The sequence below is a fragment of the Mastacembelus armatus genome, chromosome 7 (assembly GCF_900324485.2).
Source record: "Mastacembelus armatus chromosome 7, fMasArm1.2, whole genome shotgun sequence".
In the NCBI taxonomy this organism is placed as follows: domain Eukaryota; kingdom Metazoa; phylum Chordata; class Actinopteri; order Synbranchiformes; family Mastacembelidae; genus Mastacembelus; species Mastacembelus armatus.
In genome coordinates, this window is record NC_046639.1 from 4,622,475 (window position 1) to 4,641,717 (window position 19,243).

At 42.6% G+C, this 19,243-nt stretch overlaps 1 protein-coding gene across 1 annotated transcript in view; it reads left to right on the forward strand.

The window, feature by feature from the left end:
* Positions 1 to 19,243, forward strand: part of plxnd1 (plexin D1) — a 55,745-nt gene that overhangs the window by 30,403 nt on the left and 6,099 nt on the right. The window contains exons 15-30 of the mRNA XM_026331696.2: positions 1,306 to 1,445; positions 1,865 to 2,044; positions 2,424 to 2,508; positions 2,958 to 3,227; positions 6,142 to 6,291; positions 9,572 to 9,686; positions 10,284 to 10,391; positions 11,960 to 12,072; positions 13,111 to 13,215; positions 14,291 to 14,418; positions 15,605 to 15,803; positions 15,908 to 16,054; positions 16,188 to 16,344; positions 16,717 to 16,820; positions 17,727 to 17,790; positions 19,078 to 19,112. Of these exons, the coding sequence (XP_026187481.1) occupies positions 1,306 to 1,445; positions 1,865 to 2,044; positions 2,424 to 2,508; positions 2,958 to 3,227; positions 6,142 to 6,291; positions 9,572 to 9,686; positions 10,284 to 10,391; positions 11,960 to 12,072; positions 13,111 to 13,215; positions 14,291 to 14,418; positions 15,605 to 15,803; positions 15,908 to 16,054; positions 16,188 to 16,344; positions 16,717 to 16,820; positions 17,727 to 17,790; positions 19,078 to 19,112 (2,100 nt within the window). The remainder of the gene's footprint in view (positions 1 to 1,305; positions 1,446 to 1,864; positions 2,045 to 2,423; positions 2,509 to 2,957; positions 3,228 to 6,141; positions 6,292 to 9,571; positions 9,687 to 10,283; positions 10,392 to 11,959; positions 12,073 to 13,110; positions 13,216 to 14,290; positions 14,419 to 15,604; positions 15,804 to 15,907; positions 16,055 to 16,187; positions 16,345 to 16,716; positions 16,821 to 17,726; positions 17,791 to 19,077; positions 19,113 to 19,243) is intronic.

Here is a 19,243-nt window from a genome sequence, read left to right on the forward strand (position 1 = left end):
TCCTCCTGCTTGTTTTCGCTTTCTATTCTGCAAGTCTATCCCTCTGCATTCTTCTTCTTCTACTTTCTCTTGTTCCTTGGTCCCCATGGGAGAGTCTTCCCAAATGTGTCAGTAGAGTGTTAACAGATGTGTTTTATGATTCGAAGGAATGCAAGTGTGTGGGAATCTTCTAATGTTCATCTGGGCTGCAACTAACCACCATTGTCATTTTGCATTTGCGGCCAGCAAAAACAAATATGGCGACTGTTGGAATGTCCCTTTGCTCTGAATTCATCACTGATTTAAGCAAGCCAGCCAGCGTCCTGTTAATTAACCTCAACCTACGCAGTTTCCCATTGGATTAAGAGAATTCAGCCAATTTCTTGTTTCTTTTTGTTTGGAGACAAATAGTTTTTTCATAATTCAGTTCAGGAACAGTCTATCAAATCAGCAGCTCTGCCTTTCAGCTATCCCACATAGAAATCATCCGTGGGAGCTCTTCTTGATACACAGGGATGAAGAAAATCCAGAACAACAAACACTATACCAGGCTGTTGCAGGAGCTCCTCTCAGGCTTCCATGTCCAACTCTGAGATGCCGAGTGTGAGAGAGGTTTTTATTGCAGGGATTTGAAAGGGATGTTGGAGAGAAAGGGAAAACAGTTTCAGAGACAGGATATGTGCCTCTGAAGCATCTCCTTCCTCAAACAGTTTGACGGAAACATCTGGCTCCTCACACCCGCAAACGCACAATAGGTCTGCTCCTTCCGTGCACAATGAGGAAGTGAATCCTGTCAGTGAGGATAAGAGGTTTCCCTGGAGGCAGCGTTTATGGCGGGAATAGAAAGTTCAGAAATGCTGATGCAAGCACCTGCAGAACTGGACAGGGCTATTCATCTTCACACGGGGAGCCTTTTTTTGTGTGCTGTATATGTGTTTGTATATGCATATATGTGTGTGCATGCAGTTTTTCATGTGTATGCATTAATATCATTGCTTCAGTATAGCTGCCCTGCAAGCTTGGGCCCAAAGGCCTGTTGGCTTCAGCAGCACTTCAACATACTGCAGCGTGGGCTGGCTTCACAGTTTTCTTCACTAATTTACTGTTATAGTCAGCAGCTGTCTCAGCCAATCTGTATAGATGGGATATTTTAACCTTAAAGGATGAGGAAAGATTTTATTTTGTGTAAAGAGAGACATCACAGAGAACAAAACACATTTTGAGTAAGCCTGTCTTTTCCACTGACAGACACTGTCAGATATCTTGTGATAAATGTGATGTTTTTCAGGATGTTAGTCATGTGCCATTTCTTTTCTCTCTGTTCAGGTCCCAAAGCTGCTGTCCATGGAGCCCACAAAGGGCTCTCGTGCTGGAGGAACCAGAGTGACCATCAGGGGGCAACACCTGGACATTGGCTCTCATGTCAGAATCAAGGTCAACAACACGCTGGAATGCACCATCACAGAGTAAGTACAGTTTATCTCAAAAAGCTTATAGCAAGAGTCACTTAGGAGTCTTTGAGGCAAATCCAGGTCAAGTCTCAGGTCTATCTTATAATCACAGATCTTAATCAAACTGGAAGTCAAGATGCAAGTCATTTGTCTATGAATGCTGGTAATTCAATTGCACACAAGAACTTATTGTCCTGATAGACCAAAACTTGAGTTGAAACTTGGTTCACCTTAAGCCAAGTTTAGTCTTGTCCTCATTTTTGTGAATTATGCCCAATTTAAGTCAAGTTTAAGTTCAGCTCTTTGCCATAGTACTTGTATAAAACTCCGGAAGGGCTGCAAGAAACACAACTTCCTAAGCAGAAACATTTTTGGAATTGAGCACTTGTAGACATCACAAGTTGTGCAGTTGCAACATTTGCCTATTTTTTCAGGAAAACAGATGAAAACATTGAGTGCACCATGCCTCCAGCCCTGCAAACACACGCTGACTCAGTGACTGTGTGTGTGGAGTTTGAAAACCTTCCCTGTCAAAGTGAGGATCTGAGTACCACATACACCTATGAGAAGAACCCTACTATCAGCTTCATCCAGCCCAAAAAGAGCTACCTCAGGTAGGCAGGCTGCCACACACACCACACGTATTAAAACCAGAATGTCTTTTAAACATCTCGGTCTGGATGACTCTGTGGTTTCCCTCCCAGTGTCACTGACATAAGTCATTGCTTTAATGTTGTCCTGATATGCGGCATCTTTTCCATGTTGTGTTCTAAATAGCGCAGCATGTGTGTGACAGGGCAGTGACACATCTTTGTTGATGTTTGGATTTTCAGTGCAGTTAAAACTCCTGCATTTTCATCTTCCTCCCTGTTTCTAGCTAACTTTGGTGCAAGCATTTGCATACCAGTATGAATTTAGTACATTTCTGTCATTGCTGAGCTGTGACTGTTTGTCCGTGTGTGTGTGTGTGTGTGTTTTGCGTGCGTGTCATAGCGGTGGCAGGACCATCACAGTGAACGGCCTGGGTTTTGATCTAGTGCAGAATGTCATCATGCAGGTCCTGGAAATTGGCGATACGGTGAGTAATCAACTGAACTGTTTCTGTTTTTATATAATCAGAGTTTTGGGTATTTGTAATTAAGCAGAACGTAATAAAATTGTGTTTTTTAACAAGTCATAGTAAAAACATTGGACACTCAGCAACCAAACACACTTCAAGGAAAATGCACGTATTTGCCTTTTTCTGAGACTTAGATGAGAAAATGAATACTACTCTCATGTCTGTACTCTCAATATTTTGATTTTGTTCTGTCTTTAGTATAAAGGCTAATCGATTGCTGGCTGTAGCTTCATATTTAATAGACAGAGATAAGTGATATTGAGCTCTCATCTATCTCTCTGCAAGAAAATGTGTTTCCAATAATGACAAACTATTTATTTAAGTAAATAAAGCCAAAGAAAATCTGATAGGTGACTGAGAAGGGACAAAATGCATTTTGAACTACTTTGGCCTCTCTGGTCCTGCAGCAGTGTACGGTGCTCTCCACCTACATGATCATCTGCCCATCCCCGGCATCCAGCCAGTCCCAGCCAGCCACGGTGCAGTTCTTACTGAACGGAGTGCTCTACACAGGAGACAGCCCCTCCTCAGCTGACAGCGAGCCAGAGGAAGAGGAGGGGGAGCTTCATAAAGGTCACTTCCTGTTGGAGTACGTGGAGGACCCTCAGTTCTTCACGGCAAACAAGGAGAAGCTGATTAAACACCACGTTGGAGAGCCACTGACGCTCATCATCAATGTGAGTCAGACTTGGTTTAGATTTGTGCTTCACTGATATGTTGGTTTGCCAAGTCAAGGAAGTACCTTCACCCTACTAGATCTATCTATAGGTATTTACTGTTTACATGTTCACATGTGCAGCCATTGCACTAAGGTTGTATTTTCTCTGAATGAATAAGTTCACATGTCAAATATCAGTACTTTCAAATTACCTTTTCAAAGCACTTTTTAAGCAAGAGACAGTTCAAACAACCCTAATATTTAAGTTTAGTTTGCAGTGATAATTCTAGAATACTGTTACTGTTACCAGGCAAATATTTAATCTTAATATATAATCTGATAAGTAAAAATACAGTTGAAAATAATATAATAAACCAAAATAAACAAATAAATCATTTGACCTGATGATGGCAAGGTAAAAACATCAGATATTTCATTCTAAAGTAGATCAAGGTGATAGACTGACATTATCATCCCTATAGTTCCAGTTGGCTAACATGGCTAGAACTCTGTAGACAACAACACAGATTGGCCTATTTCTATGTACTACCACTTTTATTGATACTTTCATCAGAAAATTCTATTTATTACTAATATTCTCTTTTTAAAAAGACATTATCAATTTGCACCCAGAACAAGTGATGGTATTTCTAAAGGTTGCATGTGGAGCACTGTTGTAAGCTGACTGCCCCCACTGTGAACAGCAGACAGGGCTGAACATTTCTTTATTACATTCACATAAACCACAGCCCCATTTAATCACATCAAAGGTGTTGATTTCTGCTGGAGTTCTGTGGGGTGGGGTGGGGTGTGATGGCAGCTCAGCGGGACATCCCATGTTCCTGTGTTCTGGCTGATCTAAGCAGCTGTCTGCATGGATTCATCACCCTGAAGGGTTGCCCGCTGTACAACATGGACATGCTAACAGCACAGACAAGTGATGCACCTTCCTCTTTATGGGTGTGTGTGTGTGTGTGTGTGTCAGGATGAGGCCCCAGCAGGAACCGCAGCTTCAGCCTGTCTACATTGGCGACTCTTCTGTTGTTTCCTGTTTTCTTTAGGAAGGTGGATTCCACTTGTGTTGGACCTGAAGGAGGGAAAGAGGCTGAAGAGAGAGAATGTGTGTGTCTGTTTAATAGGGAGCTTGTTAGTCAGCCAAATCCTATATTAGGGACCTGAGCTGGAATGTGGGTGGGCTCTGTTTGCTTTCATCCTGTTTTGGCCTTTAGATTTCATTGTTTTGGTCTGATGAGTTTGAGTGTGAAAATGTTGTGTTGTATATAGAGGTTATACAGCATATTGTTCACAAAAGGCTCAAACATAGTTTGTGTGATAATTTGGTGGTCTTTGTGTCTGTACGTGTGTGTGCTGCATATGCATATGCATGTGTGTGTTGTGTCTGTGTTAGGAAGCATTTGTTGACAGAGGCCCAGGGGGTGGCATCCTGCAGCAGGGACAGGACAAGGCCCTAAGGGTGTAATCAAAGCAAGGAAGCACACGGGAATAAACACACACACACACACACACACACACATACACACACAGTTCCTCACTTGTCATTTTTATATTAAAGGGAAATTACAGTTTTAAACAGTTTCATAGTTTTGACCATCATTCCTGGTGGTAAAAATAACATTGTACATACCAAGTTAATTGCACAGCACTGGGACATTGCTTAAAGATAGACTGATGGGTGAAAACACACAAACAGCCATATGATCAGACAGGCTGTAGCAAACCCTCAGCTCAGCCAGAATTATGAAAGGTATTGTTACCCAAACTGTCAGCTACCTACGGGTTTGATTTTTTGAACCACCAAATAAAATGCTTTAGAAAATCTGGTAAAACATTTGGCTTGTTTACAACCTGGATAATCATCTGACTGCTCATGTTTCTTGCCTTGTAGTAATGTTGCTTTGTTTCCAGACTTCAGCTATTACTTAGGGGAGAACAGTGTTAATCATAGCTCAATGAAAACTATTAAAGGAAGAACCATATTGTAATAAATTAAATCTCCCCTGAAGAAAATTTACAACTGTCTTTTGAAATATAGCCTATGTTTCATTAACATACAATAGTCTTATAGTCCCATGTAACTGTAAATTTAATATGGTGATGATATTATACTATTAACATTAAAGGATTATTCCAGCAATTTACTGTACTCATCGTTTGCCAGAGGCTTTGGTGTTTGAGAGACACACACAGTCAAAATCAAACCAGCAGAGACATCCAGACTTTTAGTATCTGCTATGATACTACTATTCAAAAGCTCTGGATCCTTCATTTCCCAGATGCATCTTGCTGTAAATACATCTTTCATTAAACCTGTATGTTTTTAAAGCCCCATACTTCCAGTTTGTAACACAGACTTTCTGGTATGAATTTATCTGAGCCCAAACTGAGTTAATCCTGCTGACATCCCTATGCCATCATCAGGCTTATTTAGAGGGGCTTTAGAAAGCTAGTTGAAAGCTACTCTAGAGCCATAGAAAACACTGTAAAATGTTTTAATAGGCTAAGTAGGACTAAGGACTTTAGTTAGCTCTTAACAGGGGGGGAGGCAGTGCTTAGATTGACAGAGGGCAGAGTTGAATTGATTAAAAAAGGCCTGTGCAGGCCCTGAGAATGTTATTTTGGGCAGCAGTGGGTGAGGGTGACTGTTAGCAGGTTTGTTTGTAGAAACTTCTCTTGTCCTGTGAGAGAAAACGCAAGAATGTTTGCTGCTCTAAGCTAAACTCTAGCCGAAACTGAAGGAGTTCTCTGCTCACTTCCTCCTTGTGACAACAATGTGACAGGGACACCACTGCTGAGTTTACATGTGTGTGTGTATACAGGAATGTGTGGTTTGGGCTGCTGTGATCTTTAGGAATATTATCTCTGCCTGTACAAAAAAAGGCCCAATCGGTTGTTTTTGTTCATTTCTGGTGCAGAAAGGGCCAAGCGAACTGGAACTGGTGCAGGACGAATATTCAGTGATGGTTGGCCCCTACCCCTGTAACATCAGCTTCCATAATGACCAGCTGTTTCACTGCACCATCAACGAACTGCTGAGCTCCAGTGAAAGGGAGCTGCCTGTCACTGTAAGTATGTAAGCTTGTAAAACACCACAAAAAAATACGCATACAACCTTGTGTTGAAAATATTGCTGGATAGACCCCGATAATTTAGGAATGTCATCCATCTGTCACACAGAACTCAAACCAGCTATTTAGTCAGAATCCAGACCATATGTGATGTTTATTGAAACAGGCCATGCACAGTCAGGGATACGTGAGTCTCCCTCTCAATGCTTTATGAAAAGTTTTTGCCACCACGAACCAGCACTGGTGGTGAGCCATCACTCTGTGCCACACTGCCACAGCATACCAGTAAAATATTTACCACTTCCCCTTTATCTCTTTAATTGTTAGCTCATCTATCGTCAGCCTATTCGCCTATCACACAGACATCTGCTCACATCAAAACCTCTGAGTGTGTTGATGATCTCATCTCTCACTTGTATTTTTGTTTTGTCTCCAGTTTCTCTTTGTCACAATTAAAGGTCTTAATCAAAACATGGTCGAGCCCTGTGCAGTCCTGATAAAACCAGAATCTCTTTCCTCCACCCACGTTTCCCATCTGTTGTTGTCCATTTTGGTCTGATTTGATGGGGCTTTATTAAGGGGGAAAGCGTTCATCTATATTTAAATATGAGCCAGACTCTGAGTGGTTTGCTGAAATAGCTCAGAAACATATGTTAGTCTTTCTCTGTCAGTTTAGTTTGCCGTAAGAACCGCTTCACTACTTTGACTCAGAAATAGAAGGAGAGCTCTTTTCCATCTGTCTGTCTCCCTCTCTCTCTCCATTTGTACCTGTTGCTCACTCCAGTACCCACCCCTGTCTGTTCCTCAGGATTACTTAGAATAAACACAGGCAATTAGCAGTCACATGAAGGCAGGGCAGGGGTCAAATGAGATGTCATAACACAAATGGGTGGGCTGCCTGCGTGTGAGCAGTGAGGATGATTTGTGTGCACATTTGACCAGAGCATAAAAACGGAGCAGCTGTATATTTTCATTTGCAGATTTAAATAAATGCATGCTGGATTGTCACATAGCTTATGGCCATTTGTTGTTCTTCATGTACTTTCAGTGGTAAATCTGTTTTTACATGCATGTGCTGTGCTTGGCTCTGAAGCTGAGCTGCAGAAATGGCTGTAGAGAAGCTGTGCTTTTGCACCCCATGTGAAACAGGAACATGGAACAATGACATTTTCCCCTCCATTACACAAGGCCTGCCTGTTATGGTCTCTGGAAGAATGGCTTCTTTTGCTGGTCTGGATAAATAAATGCCTGGACCAGAGAGAGAAAGTGTCAATAAGAACAGAGATGAGAGCAGACTGAGCCAGTTTCCCCCTCAAAGTAAGACCAGTGTGAAAGGGATTTGGTCTGAGGATTGGAGTTTTTTTTTTTTTATTATTATCTAAGGTTCTTTTTATGAAGTATGTTCAGACTGGAAAAGGAGAGAAAAAAAGATGTGAGGAGGGACTAGAGAGATCCTGCTGACTAATCAGAAGGCAGAAATGAATATCCTTTTCTTGTCACATCTGGGTTACTCTGAACCAAGTGCCTCCTCCACTTTGTTGCAGTGAGAAAAAAATGTTCATAATGTACAGTATGTCATTTTTTTGTGTCTGCACCTGTGTGCATGTAAAAACAAAAAATGTTCATGTGTGTAGACACTTGTGAACATATTATACTGTGTATTTTTACACTGTATTACAAAGAAAATACTTAATGCGCTGCTGTCTCTGCTGCTGCTCTGCCCTGTCGCTAGCTCTGTCTTCAGCTCTGTGTGTGCATGCCTGTGTGCATTGTGTGCACATGTGTGTGTGTGTTGGCTGTGTGTGCCTCTGGTGTGCATGCATATATTTTTGATACTATCTGCATGTTTTCAGCAGCACACAAAGACAAGCACACACACACACAAAGCTTGGAGACCTGGATAACTTATTTCAACATGTACTGAAGCTGTTCTGGTGGCCCATGGTGATCCAAACACTTTCTTTATTTTTCCTTTAATTTATCACCAATTTGTATATACATATAATTATGTAGTAACTAAAAAGTGATATCCATCCATTTTCTATACCCACTTATCCCTTAACCAGGGTCATGGGGATCTGCTGGAATCTATCCCAGCTCTCTTTGGGGTGGAAGGCAGGGGTACACCCCACACAGGTCACCAGTCCATCACAGGGCCACATAGAGATACACAAAGACAAACAACCAAACACACTCACACTCACTCCTATGGGTAATTTTAGAGTAGAGGAAGCACACGGTAGAGTCATCATCAACCTAACATGCATGTTTTTGGACTGTGGGAGGAAACCGGAGTACCTGGAGTAAACCCACACAAGTACAGGGAGAACATGCAAACTCCACACAGAGAGGCCGGGTTGCGAACCCAGGACCTTCTTGCTGTGAGACAACAGTGCTAACAACTCAGCCACCAGCCCTCAAAAAAGTGATACACAAAGCAAACTATGTTTCATAGATTCCTCAAACACTGTCCACAATATTTTAACCACTTCATGAGGTAGTGGTAGTTTTCAACAGCTGTGCCTTGTTAGAAGTAAATGGGTTGAATTTCTTGCTTTTCTGAAGCCTTTGGGACATCAGATGTCTTGTGCCAAGGTAGTGTTAGTATTCAGCTATTCTTGTAATTAATACTATGGCAGTAACCACTCAACTAAGTAATGTCAGTCCGTCTTCGCTACAAAGGTTAGTAAGTTTGGAAGATTTCAAGAACTTTCCGTAGAGTTGCCAGCGTCAGAAATAGGCCAAAGGCAGCACCACAGATTAAAACTCACGAGTGTTTCCCAGAGTTCAAATGGCAGACACATCTTAACAGCAGCTGCTTGAAGGAGACATCAGCCTGTCGTGGTCAAACTGCTGCAAAGAAACCATTACTGAGGGAGACCAGTAAGAAGATGAGAGGGGTTTGGACCAAGAAACACATGAAGGACCAGTGAAAAAAATCTGTACTTTGGTCAGATGAGTCTGAATTTGAGATTTTTGGTTCCACCTGCACTAGCTTTGTCAGATGCAGAGGGTGGACGGGTTGTAAGTGCATGTGTCGTTTTGCATCCACACGCAATCTGGCTTGCATTCAGTGGGCCCATCATTTGTTTTTCAACTGAACAATGACCCAAAACACACCTCCAGTCTATGGAAGCCCTCTTTGACTGGGACTGTACCTTAAGATGTAAAGGTAATGATGGTGACCAGGGGAGAAGAGCTGTAAAAGAACATACCTGAGGTGGCAGGATATGAAGACCTCATTCCAGTTTCATGTGTTCTTTCTTGCTTCTTTTAGGTGCAAGTGGGGAACTTCCGTCACACCATCGCCAAAGTGCAGATTGGTGGCAGTGAACTGGCCATTGTGGTATCCATCGTGGTGTGCTGTGTGCTGCTGCTGCTGTGCACCGTGGGTAGGTTGTGTAAACATGCAGACTATCACATGAAAGATGTGTGCCTGCAGTGGCTTCAGATGCTCCAGATGTGGAACAGACAGAAGGAATTCAGGGGTCATGGTTTACCTTATGAGTGCCTGACACACCAAGATCCCACTGTTCTACTCGCTGTCTGCTCTGTCTGTGTGCTGATGTGTGTGTGTGTGTGTGTGTGTGTACTGTATTTCTGTAATCTTCGTGCGAATGTATGCAGAGCAGGGCAGGTGTATGGGTGAAAATTGGTGCTAGTGTAGATTTTCTCACATTCCCCTACTCTGAATCTGTTCACACAGCTCTTGCTTTTTCTCAGTCTTTGAGTGTTACCGCACTATTGAACTTTTTTGGTAGAAACTGCATTTACACATTCACTAACTTGAATTTCTGAGAGAACTTTAATTTACATGTTCTCACAATCAGAAACATCCATACGCATATACAACTATCTCTAAATAACTTCATGAACTCAAATGTTTCTGACTCCTTTTTGATCCCATTATTTTGTTGCGAGTTCCTGGAAGCGTGTGCTAACGGTCTTTGGGTTCAAATCATATATACAACGTGCTTTGTCTGTCCCAGCTCTTGTGGTGTACTGCACAAAGAGTCGGAGGGCAGAACGCTACTGGCAGAAAACTCTACTCCAAATGGAGGAAATGGAGTCCCAGATCAGAGAGGAGATCCGTAAAGGTGGGTTTACACAAGATGCACAGACACACACACACATACACTACTCTTGTACAAGCCTCGGTTCCTTAAAAGTTGTTCTGGGTTGATTAATATCAAAAAGCGGTTGCGGGAAGACAGAAATATCGACCACATATGTTTGTGTATTTGTCTTGTTTGTAAATGTCCATTCATTTGTGTGCATGGAAAATGTTTGTTTGATTTTGTTTCTAGTCTGAAGTAGGAGGGAGAAACAGCAGTTGAGAGATTTGTGCCTAGTAAAGTGTGACTCATAAAACAGTGTCTGACAAATGATCAGTCATACACTCAGTGGCCACATCACCTCTGTTGTGTCTGCCCTATGGGAATCAGGCCTCTGTATGCAAGTGTGTGTGTTTAGTTCTCACTGTCTGTGCATGTTTGTGTGTCTAGGGCATCAGAGTAAAGCCATATGAAGGCCACTTCGCATCTGAGCACCCAGATTTATGGTGTAGAGATGTGGGGGGGGGGGTAGAGTAGAGAAAGAGAAATGGAGGGAGGAAGCGATAGGAGCGGGAGTCAGGGGCGCAGCGAAGGCGTGGGAGGGAAAGGAGAGGTTATTTAGTCAGAGGACAGAGGGAAGATTTGTGGACGAGGTCAGGGTGAGTGTGCACAAAGTGAGGGATAGTTCTGTTAGCAGAAATATGTGATAGAAGTAGAATAAGGGGGGAATGAAGGAAGATAGGAAATTGACATATTCCAGGTAACAGGAATGAGAGAGCTTTGGGATATGTGTGACATGTGAGGCAGGGGGAGGGTTGGCAGTCAGGCCTGCTGCATCTAATCAGGATTTGATGGTGTGAACTGGCTGGTAGTTTAGAGGACAGTTAAATGAGCAGGAGAATGAATAACCAGGAAGAGTAATGAAATGTGTTTTAAATCCCTCAGGTCTTGTATTCTATTCTTTCTACACAAACAGAGTCTGAAGAAACTGCCATTGTAACCCAAATATGTCTCTCATCCTGCAACAGGAAGCACTTTTTAGCAAAGTGATCTCCAGCTTCTCATTAGTGGAGAACATTATCCTCTCCTAGAACAGGCTACCCAGCAAAGTGGCTGCAATTTTAGTGTGCGGATGAAAGTCAATGTCTGGACATGCTCACACTGTTCCTGCATGTAATACTCTGCCTGCACACATGTTTTGGATGAGGGCCTCAGACTGGATTTGGCTGCTCTGGTTTTCGTTTGAGAAATATTTGCCTGTATACTGTGCTGAGCAGCACAATCTGGCACAGAGAAAAAAGGAGAACAAGATCAGAGGGACAATGTTTGGTGTTCAGTATTCAACCAGAACCTGACACTCAATCTGGAAAATGAAATGATACAATTTCATGTCTCATCTCAAATCACCAAGATTCTTGCAGACCTGCTAAATGATCTGAGAGCATCCTGAGAGAGTTTGAGGGTTATTGCACTATCCTAAAAACTGATTTCTAACACATTTTCTTTCGCAACCAGTACAGATTGGAAGCCAGATGCAGCAAACAATTGTGGTTTAAAAACAGTCCTGCCATTAAGAACATTTGGATATTTCTGTTTATTTGTTCTTTCAGGCTTTGCAGAGCTTCAGACGGACATGACAGACCTAACCAAGGAGCTGAATCGCAGCCAGGGCATCCCCTTTTTAGAATACAAGCAATTTGTCACACGCACGTTCTTTCCCAAGGTGAGAAACCCTATTTTCCCCCCTATCTGACTTAGACTGGCAGGCTGATAACACCATTTTTGTCAATGGGGTTTTAATTTTTTTCCTGCATGCCCATTTCAAATTTCCCACTGCTTGTAATATGCAGGATAAAAATTCACCTTGGAACTTTTAAACATACAGTATATGTCTAGCAAAGTGCAGCTCAGTTTGGCACCCTGCAGGAAAGTTAATGTGTTCTCTATAGGTAAGCATTTTTCTGATATGCTGTCCACCCTGAAGGTAGACTGTGGGTCTGTCTGTGGGTGGGTATTTTTCCACCGTTACAGACAGACACAACTCAGCAGGCTTTGTCTTCCAACCACAGGCATGGACTTTCAAGGAGACAGAACAATGGCAGGCACTGAGACAAGGAAACTTCCCCCAGCCCCCTGATTTCTCAAAACACACTCTTTACTCAGCTCACACACCCACACAGTTTTGCAAGTGTACACAGTGTTGCACAACAGCAACCTCGCTGGTTTGTTGCACTGGACACTGTTTTCTGTTGTGAAGGAAGTGTATGGGGAGAGTGTTGAAATTCGATAAATTTGCAAAATTTATGATTTTCTCTCTCCATAGTTTTCTGATCAAGTGACTCATAGTAAAACTGTTCTCGCAACCTTTTGTGTGTTTGCTTTTCCACAGGAGCTTCTGGTTCTCTTAGATTACACACTTACAAAACAGTGTTAGACACAGAAAGAATGCAAGCCAAATGTAGCCGTCCTGAAATCACAGACTCAGTTGAAAAGCTGCCTCTTGGCTCTGGGTCATTTTGTCTCTAAAACCATTAAAGCCCATGACGCTTTGTGTCACAGTCTCATGTTTCCTTTTCATGGTCAGTCAAGGCATATTCATATCATCCTGAAGAAATGTCTTCCCCTTGGTTGCAGGCTGCAAATCTAACTCTCAGCTCACAAGGAGAGCTCCTTTTGTTTTTCCGTCTGTTTAACTTCCTGTGTTTATGACTCGACCTGACTTTGTATTACAGTTTTCCGCATGTGTTTATGTGTCTTTCAGATGTGCTCTGATTACGAGAAGAGTCTAGTCCAGCCCGCCTACGAGAATGATGCTCTGGGCCCTCGGGCGCTGCCAGAGACTCACCCGCTGCTGCAGGACTGGCAGGTGAAGGGTTAAGCCATTAGGATGTTAGTTCAGGTTGTGCTTTTTTCTGGCAGGGTGCCTTGATTTGGGTCCTTTTTCATTCCCTTGCTTTTCAACTGGGTCACAATGAAGCTTATTAAGGTTTTACAGTGGACGTTTTGTTGATGAAAAGTATATTGTGCATTTTGCTTGTGTGCGTTTGCGTGTGTGTGTGTGCAGGATGGTATACTGTATACTGTATACGTTTGTGTGCGCTCTCCTGCTCAAATGTGTTCATACTGAGTGTACTCATGGTTACTGGTTTCTTGTGAGGCACGAAGCATTTTTAGCTTGTCAAATAACACTCTGCCCACAGAGTTGAGGGCAGGTTGTTGACACACTTCTCACTGGCTCTTGGACAATCAAACAGTATGCTTTTCATTGAAATTCATCTCTTGTTGTTTTATTTGTGTAAAGAAAGGGCGGATCTGAGTGAGAGTTTTAAGGAGGGAGTGGGACCATACAATTTCATAAGCCTCTTTGCCAGTGCTTGCTGAAAAATGAAAGCACGTGCATGTGTGTGCACATTAGAAGGAGGGAAAGTAACGATTGCAGCGCAGTTTTGGTTCGGCAGCCGGGGGAACCTGTCTGGCGGTGATGAAGTACCTTGGATCTACATCGTCTTCCCAGGAAGTGTTTTCCAGGTCACAGCAAATAAATCTCACAGACGGGCATTTATCTTAATGGACACCCCTGTTCTCCTTCTGTCAGGCTGCAAACCACACCATATGGATGCAGTCCAGAGGGAAGACTTCATCACAATGCTGCTTAGTCGCAGCCATAGATGGACCATACTCATTAAGTCGACTTTGCACATTTAGAGACAGTCATACATAGTCAGGGACAAAAGTCTGAGATACTCTGAGACACAGATACTGTGGCCAGAATCACAGGGAGGTGCCCAAAGAAGCAGAAGGAAGAGCTATGATAGAACCAGGGAGTGTTCAATAGGTTGGTCACTTGAGACAAGAGGCGTTGAAATAGATTAAGGTGTGTAATGCAGTTTAGGTGAAACTGTGTAGAAAAATAACTGTTTCATTCTCCCCTCTGTGAACAGGCCAATACAACAAGGCCTAACATAGAGGAGGGCATCACCCTGTTCTCCACTCTTCTCAATAACAAGCACTTCCTGATCACATTTGTCCATGCCTTGGAGCAGCAGAAGGACTTTGCTGTACGAGACAGGTAAATACTTCAGAGTGTATATGTTAAGATAGTTAAACCAGAAACTGAGAAAGCATCTATCAAGATTGACTTTAGGCCATGAAGGCAGTAGAATCTATAGAGGTACAGAGTGACCACTGTCAGAAATATCATTCATTCAATGCTGTGGTTGTTTATTGAGGTTGCATTTAGCTGTGGTGATGTGACATTGGATTGTGTTGTGTTGTGAAGTACTTCTAAAGTTTCTATTATCAATATTTTATTGTGTGTAATGTGAAAGGTGATGATTGTAGGGATGACAGATCCAATTATCACCCCACTCTGCAATTCGCCTCACTTCCACTGAGTGTTTCACAATCTTTGAGCTCCTGGTTTCCCGGCAGCTGTTTTCAACTAAAACGCTTTGAAAAGCCACTGTACCTTACCTGCTCAGCACCAAATGGCACATAGTACTGGTGAATACAGTGGAGCATTTAGCTGCTAAACAAATAGTACTGTTTTTTCAGGAGTTGATGGAGACTCAAACTGAGCTAAAAGGAGAGAATATTAAGCTGACATTCAACAACTAGCATTTGCTAGATGTGTAAATACACATCTGCTTTCTATCAAATTTCATTTAAAGGTGATACTGTGTCAGTGTTGTGTTGTGGTGCCAAAAATTCTGCTAATGCATTTTTAATATTTTAATTCCTCTATAAATATATTTAACTCAGGCGTCCAACATATTTGAAACACGTTTGAATACAACAACAACATCATAACTGTCACTAGTCTCAAAAATAAGCCTTTTTAAATCCTGATAGTATTTATTGTATGGCTGTTGTATTGCATTAGTGTTGAGGAAACCTCATTATACATACTTGGTGATGTATCACTGTAGCAGCTCTTGTCTTGGTGACCTGAAACTCGACAGTCATTGTGGGGAAATAGAGAGAAATTCCAGAGGCAAGACCACATCCCTGTCCCAGCTGAGCATCAGCACTTACTGACTGATGTAACCTCTTACTCCTGGATTAAAGGGGCTTTGTTAGGGAAATCCCCTGGACCTCTGGACTTACTCACCCAGACACTCCCTGCATTGGGCCTCGTTGTTTGTGTAATGTAGTTATTTTTAAATCTTCACTGGACACACACTGACAGGGAATGTTTGAAAGAGTATGTTCTTACTCACATGTCTCCTCAGCTAATCTGTTTTCCCACCCTCCAGGTGCAGCCTCGCGTCTCTGCTTACCATCGCCCTCCATGGCAAACTCGAGTACTACACCAGTATCATGAAGGATCTACTGGTGGACCTGATAGATGCTTCGGCTTCGAAGAACCCCAAACTGATGCTGCGCCGCACCGAGTCTGTTGTGGAGAAAATGCTTACCAACTGGATGTCCATATGCATGTACAGCTACCTCAAGGTGAGGATGGACAAAAAGGAAGGCTCAGCAAAGCAACGAGACAGGACTGGTTAAAGAGACTCACCACAGTTCTGTTTTTTCCTCCACTCTGTCACATTTTTCAGGAAACAGTGGGTGAGCCTTTCTTCCTGTTGTTGTGTGCAATCAAGCAGCAGATCAACAAAGGCTCCATAGATGCCATCACAGGGAAAGCCCGCTACACTCTCAATGAGGAGTGGCTGCTCCGTGAAAATATTGAGGCCAAGCCACAGGTCGGATACCTCATGCACTAGTTCATCCTTGACATCCTCAGTTTTGCTTTTTAGATCTGCAAGGTCAATGTCAAACATACATGTTCAGTGTCAATCAGGTATAAAATGTATTGCTCTGCATTTGTTTTTGCAGAACATCAACGTGTCCTTCCAGGGCTGTGGCATGGACTCTCTGTCTGTCAGGGTTATGAATACAGACACAATCTGTCAGGTGAAGGAAAAAATCATAGAGGCGTTTTATAAAAACCTGCCATTCTCCCAGTGGCCCCGAGCAGAGGATGTAGACCTGGGTAAGAGCACATTTGCTCTGATTATTTTCATCCTTTCCCCTCCCCAACCCTCCAAGATATAGTAATCTCCTTTGCAAAAGGTCAATTCCTCTCATGAAGCTCAACTAACCTGAGGCTGTAATATAATAAATGACAGAATGCATTGAGGAGAGTGTACAGTCATAATCACAAAGAGTTATTGCTTTCAAAAGCTGTGGAGCCTGCAGAACTGATTTGATTAATGGCCCCAGAATATTTTCACAGGTCGTGACACAGGGAGTTAAAGCACAGCTGCCCTCTGTCTCACATATATTCTTTTCCAAATTTAGGGATGAAATTGTCTAATATCACTTTCCTCCCTTCTACCGTCTCTCCCACTTTTCCTTCCTCCAGAGTGGTTTGACTCTGGTAGCAACAGCAAGCTTCTGCAGGACCTGGACAACTCTTCGGTGATGGAGGATGGCCGGAAGAAACTCAACACAGTCTTCCATTATCAGGTGTGTGTATATATGTATTTGTGTGAGACAATTGTTTATTTGAAAGTACTTTAGGTTCAATGTGTATTTCAATATTTTGCGTGAGCACCTAAATGGAATATAGTATTCATACATATGTTGTGATTAGTGCGTAATTGCCAGAAAAAAACAACCAATGTATTTTCTTAATCTTAGAATGACATAGGGGGCGGGTCTCCTTTTACAGAGGCAGCCATGTTGCACCAATATGTTTCTACAGTAGCCCAAAACAGACAAATAAAAAAAACTTTTGCGTTTTATACATTGCACCTTTAAATTACACCAGATAATTTATCCATTTAACATTTTCGGGAATTAAGAAATCATTAATTATATTTGCAATAAACAAATAATATTAAAAATTACAAATTAGTCCCTTTTTTAGTTATTATGTTTTGTAGAGACTGTTTTTTTTGCCTTACTCTCTCGTGGTGCAAACATTGCAAAAAAAAAAAATCATACAAGAAAAAAGAGTCATGAGTCATGTAGTGGTACCTGATTAAGAATGTCCTTATGTGTATTTACTTATGTTCTTGTTCATGTGTACATGAGTAAACAGACATTCAGGGACCTTCAACCTTTGACCTGTTACCTGTACTTGTTAAGTGCTCTGTTTAGTTTTGCTGAGCCATTGGGAAAGAGCTGTGAAAGCAACGAGCTGTAGCGTGTACAAACACTCTGGGTTCACTGGCAAAGCTGTTCAATCCATTTCACTGCAGGATGACTTAAATGAGCCCAGCTAGACTTCCTCTGACTTGCCACCACACTAGATGCACCCAAGACCAACACAGACACACTGTGCTCCCCTCCAAGGCAAATTTAATGTTTCTGCTACACCCACCTCACCCCTGACCTTTCATCCCTCCTTCTTCTTCTCTCCCTTCACAGATCCCAGAGGGGGCATCGCTGGCCATGAGCATGAAAGACAAGAAAGAGAATACCCTGGGGAGAGGTATGTCACCTTGAAACACATCCACTCCCTTGTCGCCGTGTCACCCACACTTGGACACATACACGCACTCACTAAATCAGGGTAAACAGCACATGCTTAGTTGATCACAAGAACATGATACACTTGTATAAACACACATGAAACCACACACCCTCCTGCCCCCACAGGACACAGCGGACACACAGTTCATAAATCACAACACATATTCTTTTCATTCGCACTGGAGTAACACTACCACATCATTCAAGGCTGATTTTTTTCTTGTGCTATAGATTTATTACATTACCAAATGTCATCTTGTGGGGTAATATACAACGCAAGTCGGCCCAGTGGCCAATCTGAATTATAATGCCTGCTCTCCCTGTTGACAGATGCGTTTACATAAAGCTTTTAATGGGCTTGTCCATTTGTTGTCTAGGGTCTGCCTCACATAATCAGTACCAGACCAGAGCTCAGTTCTGTTCAGGCTCTGTCCATCAAAGCCTTTCCTCTCATTCATACTTGGCCAAAAATAGGCTTATGTGGACTAAATCTGGCTCTGGCTTCAAAGTATCAAGGGGGTGTTATGAGTCTGTAGTGCTCCCTGGCTAATATAAAACACTGTCCTGCCTGCCTGTGATCAGTGTTAAGGGTCTGGACTGAAGCCCGCTGGGCAGGAGCATCTCTGGCACAGCGCGCTGTAATGAGAATGCACTCACTGTGTGTGTGTGTGTGTGTGTGTGTTTGGTTATGTGTGTATTTGCACAAATGTCTGTCTTTGTTTTTGCTGGTTTGTGTGTACAATAATTTACTGTATTTGTTTGTCTCTGTGTCTGTGTTCATGCTTGGGTTTGGGCACGCATCCTCATATCTGTTCATGCATGTGTGTGAGTGTGTTTGTGTTTAGATCTATATATAAACCAGCAAGGTTTAATGCTCTTTCCCAGCGTTGGCCGAGCATTACCATCTCATTACACTGGCTCCAGAACCAATCACAGACTCTGTGTGTCTGTCTCCCCTAATCTCTCTCTTTTCTCTCTCCTTTCACTCGTAATCTTTCTCTTTCATTCTCTCAGACAGCTCCACTCCCCTACCGACCCACAGTCCACCTTAATCACTTTCTCCTCTCGCATGTACTCTATCTCCCTTGCTCTCCTGTCAATCTTCCTCTTGTTTTTTTCTCTCTCCTATCTGTCACACTCTTCTGAGTTCCCTCCTCCTGTCTCCTCTCATTCTCTCAGGTCTCCACCTTGCTGATTGCACATTGTTTCATGCCGTATGTTTCTTTTTTTGTCTCTTTCTCCTTAGTCAAAGATCTGGATACAGAGAAGTATGTGCACTTGGTGAGTAGCTCTTTAATCAAACTGTTTCTGTAAGTGGTGTCCGAGTTTATTAGCATAGCTTCTCCTGTGTGTGCCAGTGTTAGTCAGCCCAGAGCAGGTCTGATGACAGAGAGAATGGGGGGTGAATGGAG